The 15253-nt window shown below is 37.8% G+C and overlaps 1 protein-coding gene and 1 long non-coding RNA gene across 2 annotated transcripts; one reads left to right on the top strand and one right to left on the bottom strand.

The window, feature by feature from the left end:
- Window positions 1–311: 311 nt before the first annotated feature.
- On the bottom strand, window positions 312–3566 carry LOC117295123. The gene is made up of 5 exons (XR_004519640.1): window positions 3525–3566; window positions 2518–2574; window positions 1862–1955; window positions 1164–1312; window positions 312–498 (listed from the first exon to the last, which is right to left on the bottom strand). It is a non-coding gene; the product is annotated as an uncharacterized LOC117295123 (long non-coding RNA).
- Window positions 3567–8872: 5306 nt separating this feature from the next.
- Window positions 8873–14318, top strand: LOC117294689. The gene is made up of 5 exons (XM_033777196.1): window positions 8873–8929; window positions 9352–9423; window positions 10260–11288; window positions 11893–12147; window positions 12904–14318. Exons 1-5 carry the CDS (start codon window positions 8873–8875, stop codon window positions 13999–14001), a joined length of 2511 nt encoding a protein of 836 aa, XP_033633087.1. The 3' UTR covers window positions 14002–14318.
- Window positions 14319–15253: the final 935 nt, after the last annotated feature.

Below are 15253 nucleotides of genomic sequence, written 5' to 3'. Positions count from 1 at the left end.
CTGCAATAAGGTCTATGTTGGTGGTCAATAGGTTTACGTGTAAATGCCGCGTCGCCTAAAATGCGCACTTCACTGAATAACACACGTTTACATTGACCACCAAAATGGTGCATCCAAGATTATTCTGATGATGACGTTAGGTGAATTGGGTTAAAACTCATGTACACTACATAACAAGAGTGGACCTGATAACAAAAGTCCACATAATGTAGGGGATTGAAACACTGTGTGAACTTGCACACATTCACACAGTGTTATTTGAAAGTGTTGAAGAATATGATGCCCCAACCCACCCACCCCAGTTATGCCAGTGTTTACGCCACATCTTCTCTGACAAGTCTCAATCGTGAGGGGCCCAAAATGTCTTACCAGTAGAGACTTGATTTCTGCATGAGTGGAATGATGTCTTGATTCTGCATGTCTGCAGTGAAGCATTCCAGACAGAATAGCGACTGGAGAATGGCGTTCATGTAACACGTATTACCAAGATTTGAGAATCTGGCGGAAAAAGTGCACAAATCAGACAAATCGTCACCAACATTACAAACGGACACACACAAATACAAGTAAAAAGTAGCAATCCGGGAAAACAGCAATGAACATTTTTAAAATCAAGCTCTGTAAAAAAAGTTATGGGTATTTTCAACTAGCTTTCTAACAATGGTTTCTTGATGCTTTGAACTTTATACATGCGTCGAAGATTGCAAAAAGGCATTTTCCGTTTTCACAAACTGACACCAGATAATACAACAAATAAGCAAAAAATAAAAAGCACATTGCACATTGAGACATTTGAGATAAAAACTAATTAATGTTATTATTGTTATAGATGGTAATGTTATATTGGTGCTAAAGAATATTAATGCAGTACCCGTATTGGCAGTTCGAATCCTATGTTAACATCTATTATATCGTTGTGGTACCCGCTGCCAAAACATAGGATTCAAACTGCCTCTAGCTACTGGCAGTCACGGTAGTCTTATTGGTAAGACACTGCTCTAGAATTGCAAGGGTTGTGGGTTCGAATCCCACCCGAGTAACATGCTGGTGATATTTTTCCACAGCAATCGGGAAAGTACTGAGTATACAGTGCTAACACACATCGGTGAAAGGGTAAAAAAGTAATAATAATACTTTTTTTTTTAAGTGTGTGAATGACCTACCCTTGTAGACTGATCTGAGACGTCTTGACTGCTTTTGGGATGCTCTTCTGCCTCCAGCCGGGTAGCTTGTGATCGGGTACAACCTCTTTGAGTTAGAGACGCTCAGGAATCCAGGGGTACGCTTTACCGTGACGTTAGAGTTGGTTTGCCTGAGGGGACAAACAACATTAAGAATATGGGACTTGAGGCATTGCCTGTGGGGTATCAATAACCTAGGTATAAATGTTAGCGATAACAACATGCGTATCTACTTGCTAGGTAGATTTCCTACCTTCTGCCTAGGTAGTATTTAAGAAGCAGGACAGTTCTTTTCAGAACTGAGAAGTCTCCCCAATAGACCCTTTCCATGAAATATGTAAATTGCACATCGCGCGTGCGCACTAACGTTTTGGTTGGCAAAATGAGGGAGCATCGCGCTGTTTTTTTAAACGGCTAATGGGTGCGTGACGCAGACGCGATTGCGCGTCTGCAACCAACAGGGTCTGTACGCATGCATGAATGTAATTAGCATAATATTTCATGGGTAGGGTCCATTCAGAGAATCTAATCTGAGGTAGTAGAGAAGTCTCCCGAATTAAAAAAAAGTTGTTGTGCTCTAAAGAAATCAACATCAGGTTGTGAGGACAAATAGAACTAATGCCACATAAAAAATAACATGTTTTTTTAAGGCCCCACTTTAAAAAACCCAATAAACTCACCTTGATTGTAGCAATGCATCCGTGGCAGAGTAACCAGCAATCTGGCGCCCTCTACTGTAGAAAGCTGATGCATTGGAAACCGGCTTGGGGGCAGCTGCAAGTCAGGGTTTAAAAAAAGAATTCACTAGTATTCTCATACTTTGTATTGTTACTAAAAATGACACTTCATCTAAAGCCTAAGCGGATATAGGCACGGGAAAATTCTGCATTTTAGATGCTCTGTGGTGCAATCTTTGGTAAATTTTGAGGGGGGACATTTGATATAGTGTCCCCCACCCTTCTAAAAAGTTGTGTCATCCTTATAGCCCCCAGGATTAATGCCCATGGCGAGACACAGGGTTGGTCTTACACAGTGCAATACTTGGGCTTCATGATTAAGGTGGTCAAAAAGATGGGGGGACATTTGATATTGTGCCCCCCCCTCCCCTTGTCACCCCCCCCCCCCACCCCCACCTATTTGATGCCCACCACCATTAGTAGGATTTGAAACTTTGTATGGTGGAATTGTAACTATAAGAACATTTTGCGATAACACTATGTGAATCTCTTTATGAGTAGTGTTGGTTCGGAAAAGAACTATTGGTTAAAGACTCATGTTTCTATTAATATACGCTGATCATCTACAGGAGAAAAATCATAAGAAAGACTGTACTTACTGTTTGTCTAGACGCTACTGCTCGTCGAAAGTACTTCAGTAGGGTTCTCTACGCAACCTAAAATAAACGACAAATATCGGACAAATTTACATCAGCTGTGTAGTTGCACGTTTTGTGTGCATTTGATCACTAGGCATAGTTAATTTTTTACAGTATTACATTTGAGAACCACCAGTTCCTTAAAAGCTCAGATATGCCTAGTTCATTTTGATGGGTCATAATAAATAATTTGCAGAAAATAATTAACTATTTGTCTTTTTAACGACAAATAAAGCATCAAAGTCTTTTGGGAAAAGAAATTACACACAAATTTCACAAGTACCTACATGTGAGGTGAAACTAAACATGGATTGGAAATCACTAACAAGGCAATTATTTTTTTAGAAACCTCTTTCATCAGTGAAAAGGGTACAACAGAATTTAGGCATTGCATGGTGAGGTATCAATATATATTTGGTTTGCGGTAACACCATGTGTGTTTCTACTTGCCAGGTAGAGTTTGTTCTTAGAGAACTGTCTTTCTTTATTCTACTACCACAAAGAGTAGATTATCAGATTTTTGAGAGACTTGTTCTGAAAAGAACTGTCCTGCTTTGTAACTATACCCGGGCGGAAGGTATAGAAAATTGGCTGGGACAACTACTTCAGCTTTATAGGATCATAATTAACTGCACTACCGCGGAGTCAATCTCTTGACGATGACTAGAGCATGCTAGTCAAAACGTTGAGACCAATTCAAGAACTGGATAGTGATTTGGTTCCCTATTGGGCAATCCCTATAGGCTTCTGCTTGCTTTTTGTTGATATGTCTCTAATTATTTTACTAATAATGTAAAAATTACACATACTTATTGTTGCTGTGTGTTTTGAAGTTTTTAAAGCCTAAGTGAATAATTAAATAAACAAATAAATAAATTACTTGATGGATTGGAATTGGACCAAAATTAAGTACAGTTTCAAGAAAAAGGACAAAGCTTTATGGAAAGATTTCTCCAAACTGTAATAACCTGGTTGTCTCTTCGTCTTTTATCCATATGCTTCAAGTCCTCTGCATTCTTCTCACTCAACCTCTTCCTTGATTCAACCTCTTCCCTGCAAACATTCAATCAAAACAAACAAACAAAGCTCGGTAAATAACACCAAACTCACAAATCTCAACTCACGTTAATCCGGCATGGGTAGGCCTATCGTCTTCTTGATACTCCAAGAGTTTATGAAGACGCACCAAAAATTCAATCCATACTCAGTGATACCGCCTCTTGAAATACATAATTCTAAAAACTCCCCCTTTCTGGAGCTCCAGCCCTGGCCCCACGCGTCGACCTGGTATTCTTTAAAAACGTGAGAGCCCATCATTTAATAACAACAAGTATGCTAGTAGTAGTACAATAATTTCGCTGCATTGGCCTGCAACCCCCCCCCCCCCCTCCCCCTGGGTTAAACAACAGAGGAACTGCAGTTGAAATGACCAGATAGAGAAAGGACCAATAATACTATAATTAATACCAGTATCAGCCGCCAGACTTGAGATTTGCTGAATTGGGCCCGCCAGACACCCCCCCCCCCCTCCTGGGTTAAACATCTGAGGAACCACTTAAAACCAAGTTGAAATGACCACTGATGACACTGTTCCCAATACGCTTGCCCTATACACAGAATACACTGCTTCCGTAAGCGCTGATTCTTTGCTCACGGTAAGCAGTGCCATGAAATTGGGCCCAGCTGGAGCTGTTTATAACCGGCTTTCTGTGCTAGCCTTTCAAGCGTAGAATGCCTAGAAACGTGCAGTAGGCACGCACAAAAGCCAAAATTCGCCGCTAACCCATGAAATACGCTTGCCGTATACACAGAATTCCCTGCTTCCGTAAGCGCTGATTTTTTGCTTACGGTAAGCAGAGCCATGAAATTGGGCCCAGCTGGAGCTGTTTATAACCGGCCGGCTTCCGCGTGTCAGGCCTACGTACGCCAGTATACTCATGCCGAACGCGCAATTCATAGCTTTTAGTAACAGGGCGTAATCTATTTCTAAGCGCGCGCGAATATCTATTTCTAAGCGCGCTTTTTAACAAAAGGGCATTTATGAATGGGAATAAAAGAGTAGTGACTTGTTCTTAAACGTATGTTGCCGTGCGATATAGGCCCTCGCCTTCTGTTCCCCTATCAAATGTCCATCAATTGAACAGATAAACAGTTCTTGAACTTGGTTCATGAACTGCTCTAATGAACATGTTGTGAACTGTTTAAGGCATGTTCATGGACTGATCATGAACATTCTTGAAAGTTCATCGAGTCAAATTCCATCTTACCTGATGGGGTAGATTGGTTAGATGCATAGAGCTATATATACATACGTATATACAGCTGATGACAATTAGTTAACAACAGGGTGGACCACGTGAAGGTTGTCATCTCCCACCCCACAAAAGGGATCGTAATACATATGAGTGTGTAACCATTACAACAATTGCTTCTTTGTAATGTTACCCCCTCTAATTATTATTTATTATTATTATTATTTTATGTTATTATTATATTATAAAACCTTGTTCATGAGTACTCTATACAGCTAAGACAATGGCATGACCTTTGTATACATACAACCTTGTTAATGAGTACTCTATACAGCTTAGACAATGTCATGACCTTTGTAATTATAAACCTTGTTAATGAGTACTCTATACAGATAAGATAATGTCATGACCTTTGTAATTATAAAACCTTGTTAATGAGTATTCTTTACAGCTAAGACAATGTCATGACCTTTGTAAAGATAAAACCTTGTTAATGAGTACTCTTTACAGCTAAGACAATGTCATTGCCTTTGTAATTATAAAACCTTGTTAATGAGTACTCTATACAGCTAAGACAATGTCATGGCCTTGTATTTATAAAACCTTGTTAATGAGTACTCTATACAGCTAAGACAATGTCATGACCTTTGTAATTATAAAACCTTGTTAATGAGTACTCTATACAGCTAAGACAATGTCATGACCTTTGTAATTATACAACTTTTTAATGAGTACTCTATACAGCTAAGACAATGTCATGACCTTTGTAATTATAAAACCTTGTTAATGAGTACTCTATACAGCTAAGACAATGTCATGACCTTTGTAATTATAAAACCTTGTTAATGAGTACTCTATACAGCTAAGACAATGTCATGACCTTTGTAATGATAAAACCTTGTTAATGAGTACTCTATACAGCTAAGACAATGTCATGACCTTTGTAATTATAAAACCTTGTTAATGAGTACTCTATACAGCTAAGACAATGTCATGACCTTTGTAATTATAAAACTTTTTAATGAGTACTCTATACAGCCAAGACAATGTCATGACCTTTGTAATTATAAAACCTTGTTAATGAGTACTCTATACAGCTAAGACAATGTCATGACCTTTGTAATTATAAAACCTTGTTAATGAGTACTCTATACAGCTAAGACAATGTCATGACCTTTGTAATTATAAAACCTTGTTAATGAGTACTCTATACAGCTAAGACAATGTCATGACCTTTGTAATAATAAAACCTTGTTAATGAGTACTCTTTACAGCTAAGACAATGTCATGACCTTTGTAATAATAAAAACTTGTTAATGAGTACTCTATACAGCTAAGACAATGTCATGACCTTTGTTATTATAAAACCTTGTTAATGAGTACTCTATACAGCTAAGACAATGTCATGACCTTTGTAGTTATAAAACCTTGTTAATGAGTACTCTATACAGATAAGATAATGTCATGACCTTTGTAATTATAAAACCTTGTAAATGAGTACTCTATACAGCTAAGACAATGTCATGACCTTTGTAATTATAAAACCTTGTTAATGAGTACTCTATACAGATAAGATAATGTCATGACCTTTGTAATTATAAAACCTTGTTAATGAGTACTCTTTACAGCTAAGACAATGTCATGGCCTTTGTAATGATAAAACCTTGTTAATGAGTACTCTTTACAGCTAAGACAATGTCATGGCCTTGTATTTATAAAACCTTGTTAATGAGTACTCTATACAGCTAAGACAATGTCATGACCTTTGTAATTATAAAACCTTGTTAATGAGTACTCTATACAGCTAAGACAATGTCATGACCTTTGTAATTATAAAACCTTTTAATGAGTACTCTATACAGCTAAGACAATGTCATGACCTTTGTAATTATAAAACCTTGTTAATGAGTACTCTATACAGCTAAGACAATGTCATGACCTTTGTAATTATAAAACCTTGTTAATGAGTACTCTATACAGATAAGATAATGTCATGACCTTTGTAATTATAAAACCTTGTTAATGAGTACTCTTTACAGCTAAGACAATGTCATGACCTTTGTAATGATAAAACCTTGTTAATGAGTACTCTTTACAGCTAAGACAATGTCATGGCCTTGTATTTATAAAACCTTGTTAATGAGTACTCTATACAGCTAAGACAATGTCATGACCTTTGTTATTATAAAACCTTGTTAATGAGTACTCTATACAGCTAAGACAATGTCATGACCTTTGTAATTATAAAACCTTGTTAATGAGTACTCTATACAGCTAAGACAATGTCATGACCTTTGTTATTATAAAACCTTGTTAATGAGTACTCTATACAGCTAAGACAATGTCATGACCTTTGTCATGATAAAACCTTGTTAATGAGTACTCTTTACAGCTAAGACAATGTCATGACCTTTGTAATTATAAAACCTTGTTAATGAGTACTCTATACAGCTAAGACAATGTCATGACCTTTATAATTATAATTATATTAACCTATTAATGAGTACTCTATACAGCTAAGACAATGTCAAGACCTTTGTAATTAAATCACCTCGTTAATGAGTACTCTATGACATTGTCATGACCTTTGTAATTACATCACCTCGTTAATGAGTACTCTATGACATTGTCATGACCTTTGTAATTAAATCACCTCGTTAATGAGGACTCTATGACATTGTCATGACCTTTGTAATTAAATAACCTCGGTAATGAGTACTCTTAAACAACCTCCATATTCACACAACACAATGTCATGACCTTTCACATTAAAAGCTTCAAGAGTTACCAACAAAACAACATGGTGGCCACCATGTAAGCTACCCCAGAACAAATACCATGTAAACAATTAGACTAATAAATAATTGAAAGACAAATTAAGTAGTAACAATACAAAACTTAATGTCTAATAAACACTTAAACACACTCCTTAAACATATTGTTCTCTTTTTATTTGTTATGAATTTACTACAAATAAACTTATGTTGTTTCGTATTTTGTAATGAGCAAACTGCATTACAAATTAACTTAACTTGTTTCACGGTTGTAATGCGGTACTTCATTACGCACATGAAACGTTTACATACTTGCAATAAGGTACTTCATTGCAAGCATGTTATAATTACATGATTGTAATGAAGTACCTCATTACAAACATGCAGTTTTTGTATGTGAATACATGAACTTGTATAGTACCTCGATACAAGTTTAACATGTATTCTATCTACATACTTGTAATGAAGTACCTCATTTCAAGTACGTTGACAACAATTCGAAAAGCACATATACTTCCAAGAATGAATTAAACAGGCCAACGAAATGTGAAATCTTCACAAATCTTGTTGTGGCTTGTAGTCAGGCACCCTCTGGGATGTAGCTAGTCTTGGTTCAAGACTCTCCTGGATTTGTCACAAGAGGGCGCGCTATCACCCCAACGCGCTATCAACCACGAACCGCTATCACAGGAGAACCGCTATCACAGGAGAACCGCTATCACAGGAGAGTCTTGGGACATTCGTTCAATCTCCCCCCAAAATCGGGGGGAAACATAATGCGCATGCGTAGGTTTCCCGCAGAGCCCACCCCTTCATAAAACCTGCGCACGCGCGCTAGTAACAAAGCTGTACAGCAGTAGACTGGTGGAAAGTTTTTACACGATTGAATGGCTAGAACTTTCCTGCAGCAGCGCAGAAGCAGCAAAAGCAGCATCATGCAGCAGAGCATTTGCATTCATGGAGGCTCGACGGCTGCCTCCCCGTTGGTGCCTAGTCTGCAATAAAGAATTAGTGACTTGTAAAAAATATTTTTCTATTAAAGACACAAGTGTTAAAGTGACACGTGACCCTAGTTTTTTGCCTTTATTATACAGCATTTTAGGAGAAATTCCCACCAAAGGTTCGGAGTATATTTGCGAACAGTGTGACACGAAAATTAATAAAGTTAGGGCAAGTCATACTATTCAGGCCCAAGTCAGAGAGCAGTTTTTTACAACAAAGGTTCTACACCATGCCCGGCACCATCAATCGCCAGTGAAGGAGGCATCCACACCAAAATTGGGGCAATGTATGACTAAGATTAAGAGGAAAGCTGTTCATTCACCTGGGACACCCTCAACCCGAAAAGTAAGTGACTTCTAAAGTTCTAGTACAATTTTTAGACTGTCACAAATGACAAAGGTTTATGAGACCTTGCTTGCACTTTGAAACATACCCGTTATAATATGTGTTGTCCGACCATTTCTTTTTAACACTGTATATGGCCCCAACATTATGACATATTTTTGTACCATGTGGAAATGCCTAAAATACCCAAACTGTTTGCATTTACAAGTGCAACTACCCAGTGGAGCCTTCTAAGTTTTGGTCAAGGGAGAGGAGACTCTGCTTGGCAAGTCAAACCACAAACATATCTAGGGTAGGGGGACTGATCATCGTGCACAGAGAGGCAAAGATTTGCCTTGATTTTATTTAGGGACACCTTGAAAACAGTATGTCCTCTGATATAAAAATTATGATGTTTAATTATTTTTACTTTTTGCTTTTAGCCACTGAAGAAGCGACTCAATTTTGAGGAGGGGGCCACCAGTGTGCATCATCATGGTCTGGTAAAAGCTGAGGTAAGGAAAAAATTTACATTGTGTAGACTGTAGGCCCCAACTAAAAATTTGGAAAACCTAGTGATGGGGGATTGTGGATGGATATCATCATGATAGATATGATACTAGCCTGGATTTCAGATGTAAATTTCAGGAGGTTTACAGTAGACTACAGCAGTGGCAGGCCCTACCATGTAACTAATGACAGTGTAGTCACAAGTGACTGATTTCATTTACACTAAACTTCAACATGTAGCATTAGTACTAGGGCCTACCATTTATTCAAAGAATTATTGAACAAAATGAAAACACACTTGAATTCTCTTCCAATACAATAAAAAAAGTGTCTATGCTACTTTATCATTAGTCACACAAATCAAGAGTACTACAAAAATCTAAACCATGGTTGTACCATGGGTCCAATAAACTCTTTAGTTAATTTCTTAGGACTTCTTTCTAGAAGCAGTGAACCCCCATATAGCATAATTATTGGTAGAATGGTTATGAGTGAGTCAGACCTGTAGATTACTTTAGCACAAGGGAACACTCAATACTCTCTGTACCTTTCCTTATCAATAAACATTTTACATTGTTTGTATCACTGTTTATTACATGGGGCATGGGATATGGTGTGGATGCTATCAGCATAATCAGCAAAATAAAACCAACATTGGCATTGTTATTTCCTAGTAGACAGTGGATGAGGTAGGTCTTTTATTAGGGCCTAATGTCACCCAGATAATTGTTTTCAAATATAATAGGCATTACAACAACAACAAGATCCTAAGCCAAATTTTGAAACAGTTGGACAACTAGATTATTTACTTAAATGTTGTTCTCTCTTGAATCATCTACAGGTAGTAATACAGTATGTAAATCATGCACAGAAAAGACAGCTGTCTGGCCCATGGATACAAGTTGCTGCTGCATTATGTGCAGGTGATCACCACAGAGCAATACAGCATGTCATATCTATGAAGGAAGCCAAAGATTACATCACAGCCAGTTTTATTCAATCTGTTGTTGAAGAAGCTGATAACCTTTGTGATCCAGATAACCACTCTCTTTTCCGTGAATCCACCATTGAAGACCTCAATAATTTCAACTTTACCCAACAAGACCTTGAACTGCAACTGAAAGCACCATTGCTGGCATCAACTCTTCATGCTGTTGCAGAAAACACTAACATAAAACGAAATGTTAAGAAAACTAAAAAAACACTCATCCCAGGTGTGACAACAGCTGCTGGCATTCTCCTTAACTGTAGGTCACAAACGATGAATGCACATCAAGTGTTGACATCACTTGTTCTCAAAAAAAGTGGTGCAAAGTTGTCTGCCTTCCATCATCTTCAAAATCGGAACATCAGCACAAATTATAAAACAGTGATGCGACGGCAGCTAGATTTTGGAGTTGATTTCGACAAGGATGTAAAACAGTGGGCTAAGGAAACTTCCGAGGCTGAATGTAACGAACGACAACTACAAGACAGTGGCAGTAAAGAACTAGTTGAAGAATTCAATAAAAGCAGGTCTGACATGGGTTATCAACTTGTCATGGACAATGTAGATGTAATTGTCCATCCCCGCTACACATCAAGAAAACAACATGGTACAGATCATCACATGGTCCAGATGATTGCCATCCAAAACAGAGTCAAAGCACATCACCTGCCAAATAATGACCACATAACAACTGTAGATAAAATTGATGTTTCAGAGTTTCTCCCAACTGTGTCAGACAACATTAAATTGAAGCAAAATTGTATCACACATGTCGGTAACATCATTTGCGAGAACATTCCAGCACTGAACTGGATTAAAGCACATATCACCAGTCCAATTCATCACAAACACATGGCAGAACTGCAGCAGAAATCTAAAATCGTAAGTATAAATTACGTAATGTACTCTTTAGAATTTTAAAAACAGGAGAATTGAATGCCCCTCAAAAAAAAAACCCCAAAAACAAGAAAAATCGTGTTCGGATACACAAATGCCCCGCAAGCCAATCCGTTTCTGGACATTAGAACAGTGTCTTTTTTGGGGGGTTGGATAGAAGGCTGGGAAAGATGAGTGGGGGAGGATAGGTGAGAAAGGCAGAGGGATAATAGTATGGTGGGAAAGCATTCTTTTGTTGAAGTCATAGTGATCCCAAGACCAATCCAGAAACAGAACAATCCACAAACAAAGTTTTGAGTTGATATGACAAGTATACTTCTCGAGATATTGCTCAGACAACATTTCCTTTACTTTATCCATGAGGACAAATCTGTTTGCCTTAAGTCCAAAAAGGACAGACCACTGCGGATGGGGGGTCCATTTAAATATTTAATGTTATCCGAACAAATTGGCCATAGGCCTAATCATTGCAGAAGTTTCAGTGTTGGCAATAGCAATAAGATTTGAAACCCCAAAGTGCAAACTGTCAAAATAAACAAAATATGTTGGGATCTGCACAGCTAATTTATTTGATTTTGTGTGTACATAGGTTAATCTTGGAGTATTGATGGAGGATGAGAACAAGACAGACGGCATATACAACATCATGCACCACCTGCACAAATATGTCCCGGGACATAAAAGTGATCAGGTAACACCCATCATCAGTTCAGGAGATCTTCTCACATGTGAAAGGGAGAGTTCCTGCAGGCGAGACCAAATTAACTCTACTACATCCAGTGATCGACTTGAGGGCCTTGTTCCTGTGATTGCTGATTTTCATGTGTTGGGCAATTTCTACCAGGTACATAACGATTCTGGCATTATTCTTTGATTTTGTTCAGGAACTGTGCACATTGCTTTTCAGAAATTTATTAAATTTAGCTTGGTTGGTGGAAGATGTAGATTTTGGAATTGATAAAACCTTTGTTCCATCCAAAGAATCGGTATTTTATGAAGTTCCCCACTAGATGACTGCCACGAATGTGCTTTCCAATGTCAACCATATATCCTGGCTTTCATAAACTGCTGTAGTAAGTTTACAACATGATAAATCGTGTTTGTAAATAAACATCACAGCCAAGATACATCATCCCATTTTGAAACGAGTACAGTCCTTACTCATTATTTTAAAAAATGGGTGTTTCAGTATTCAGTCTTGCCATCAACAAGTATGGAAGAAAAAAAGATTAAAGTCACCTGGAAGTGGTATTTTTTCAAAATAAAGCTTTTGTCACTAATATATGTGTTTTGATGAGTGGAATGTGAATAAACAGTTAACTAAGGTTTTAAAAAATCAGTTCTTATGTTATTTACAAATTTAAGAGTAGACCCCGACCCGAGAGGGCGCTGTTCGTGGCGTCAATCGAGGCAGACTTTGCCTGGTAGAGTAAACACACTGGAAAAGTCAGATTCTGGAACAAACAGAAATGAAACTGTATGTTCAGGCACACATTGATTACTCTGATTTGAATAGAAGAAACCACAACATGTGATTTGTTTTTGTTTACATTACACTGTTAATTGCAAATTCTGTATTTTTCTTGTCCTTTATTTGAAGGTGATATGGCATTACCTGTATGACCCATCTTCAAGTGGTGATAAAGGTACACTATACTCGGCACGAAGTTTTTTGGAAGCGAGAAACGTCACAAGCGACCCAATGAAAAATTTCAACGCAGCATCTGACCTCATCACCCAATTCACAGTCGCCTTGGTCATTGCAGCTGCAATGACCTTTTTTGGTCTGGAATCTCTATCTGATGAGCCTTCCAAAAATGAGTTCAATTATGCCATACATCAAGACAGGAGAGAATATGTTCATCGTGTGTTGGAAGAAATTGTAGACCGCTACATTATTCCAAGTGATAATGAACTATCCCAGGATTCAACTGTGATGTCCTGTCCACAGTGTAAGAAGAAATATATCACAAGGAAAGGGCTGAAAAATCACATGCGGACAAAGCATCCAGGTGTTCAAGTCAGCCAACCTAAAGACAAGTCTTCCCTCGGACCAGAAAAGGATGCCATGTTTAACTACACCAGAACAGCTATTAAGTTGGGTATGATCGCATACGACTTCACCGATGCTCGCAAGATGGGAGATGGAGATAGAATTATACTTCTATTTAAGTTCCTTCTTATCCATTTTAAGGCAGCCCAAAAACCAAAATACAGCTTCCAAGTACTTCGGCTCTTGTCGCAAGTAAAGTGTTTCCTAACACCTCGCCTCGCATACGAGTTAACATGGAATCGGTTTGTCAACAGGACAGGTAAACCGTATCACAATATTGAGGTGGACAGAGAACTGGAACATCAGAACCGTGTATTTAAGGAAAACTGTGGGGGGCTTCGGGGTAAAATTACAAGCCAGAGTATCGACAGGATCAGCCATTCTGCTCAGGTAGTTGACACCATGTTAACAAGAGTTAACAGTCAACTATCTAGGAAGCCATCGGGAACCCACAAAAAACAGAATAACAAAGATCAAGTGGCACTAGCTTTAGAGCTTCATAAGGATCGTATATTCGACATTCAGCCAGGAAGGAGGCACTTTCATTTTCCAGATTTTCCATATTCTGTTCTCTCTACACTGAGTGAACCTGATCTCCACAACTGGATAAGATCTTCCCTGAAACAGATTGCAAAGAACACTTAAGATAACAACAACAGCACAATATTCAAGTAGTGTTTTTTGGATTAGTTTGTAACAATATTTTCATTCTTTAATCATCTTGATGTTATAAGCTTACATTTGAGTGTTAAAAAAGGCTGAAAAATAAATAATGGATGTAACAAGGACACTGTATCCATGTATCTTGATCATACTTTTGTAATTTAAAAACAAACGTTCACACTCATAGGGGAATGTTACACATTTAGTCAAATATAAGAACGTTTTTAAAGACTCTGGACACTATGTATTGGTAATTGTCAAAGACCAGTCTTCTCACTTGGTGTATCTCATTGTATGCATAAAATAACCAACCTGTGAAAATTTCCGCTCAATTGGTTGTCGAAGTTGCGAGAAAAGTATGAAAGAAACAAACACCCTTGTCACACGAAATTGTGTCTTTAGATGGTTGAATCCTAGACCTCAAGTTCTAAATCTGAAGTCTTGAAATCAAATTCGTGGAAAATTACTCCTTTATTGAACGGCCGTCATATGGCAAAACAGTGCAACTAATTTTGTGGTGTTTTTGAGAAAAACAGTTGTCTGGGTAAGTTGGGGGCGCTCTTTTCATATAGCCCGGTCTCGTTTTCGCACGTGGCTCCATTATCAAGATACAACTATACAAATTGTGGTCTTTTTGCCTTTTTGTGTGTTTTGGTATGGCAAAACGCATTATGTTGACTTAGATACTTTGTTCTGCACTTTATTTTATGGCAAAACGGTCCATTTATAAGAAGCAGTCTTCTGCTTGACTGTAGCTATGTGTTCAGCACGTCAGTGTTTATCTGTTAGAAGAGGCTTTCATTATGATGTAGTGTTTTGGGTTTAGTAAATTTTTACCACTACGGTAGTGTTCACATGGCAGAACGCCTTATCTGTATGATACACCGTTTTTGCCAACAAAGAAATTCAGAAATGTTTCATTCTATGTTAGACTTTTTACATGGCAAAACAATGTATCTACAAGATGCTTCATTACTCCCTATATTTTAATGTGTAAAGGACTCGTACAATGTAATACATGTGAAGCAGTGTTTTGTTTTGCCAGATATGGTGGTATGTGCATGACAGTATGATCTCATGGCTAGATCTAGACCATCTAACAGCATGCTATGCAACAACATGTAGCCTTTTAGTTCAACTAAAATGAATGAGAATGAATGAGAAAATAGAAACCATTACAAAAACAGTAAGTTTTAATTTGCATGAACTGCTCATGCTGTACTAGACATAGGCA

Source organism: Asterias rubens, chromosome 9 (genome assembly GCF_902459465.1).
Source record: "Asterias rubens chromosome 9, eAstRub1.3, whole genome shotgun sequence".
Lineage (NCBI taxonomy): Eukaryota > Metazoa > Echinodermata > Asteroidea > Forcipulatida > Asteriidae > Asterias > Asterias rubens.
The sequence above is the reverse complement of the archived record's forward strand: the minus strand, read 5'-3'. Positions and strand labels throughout refer to the sequence as shown.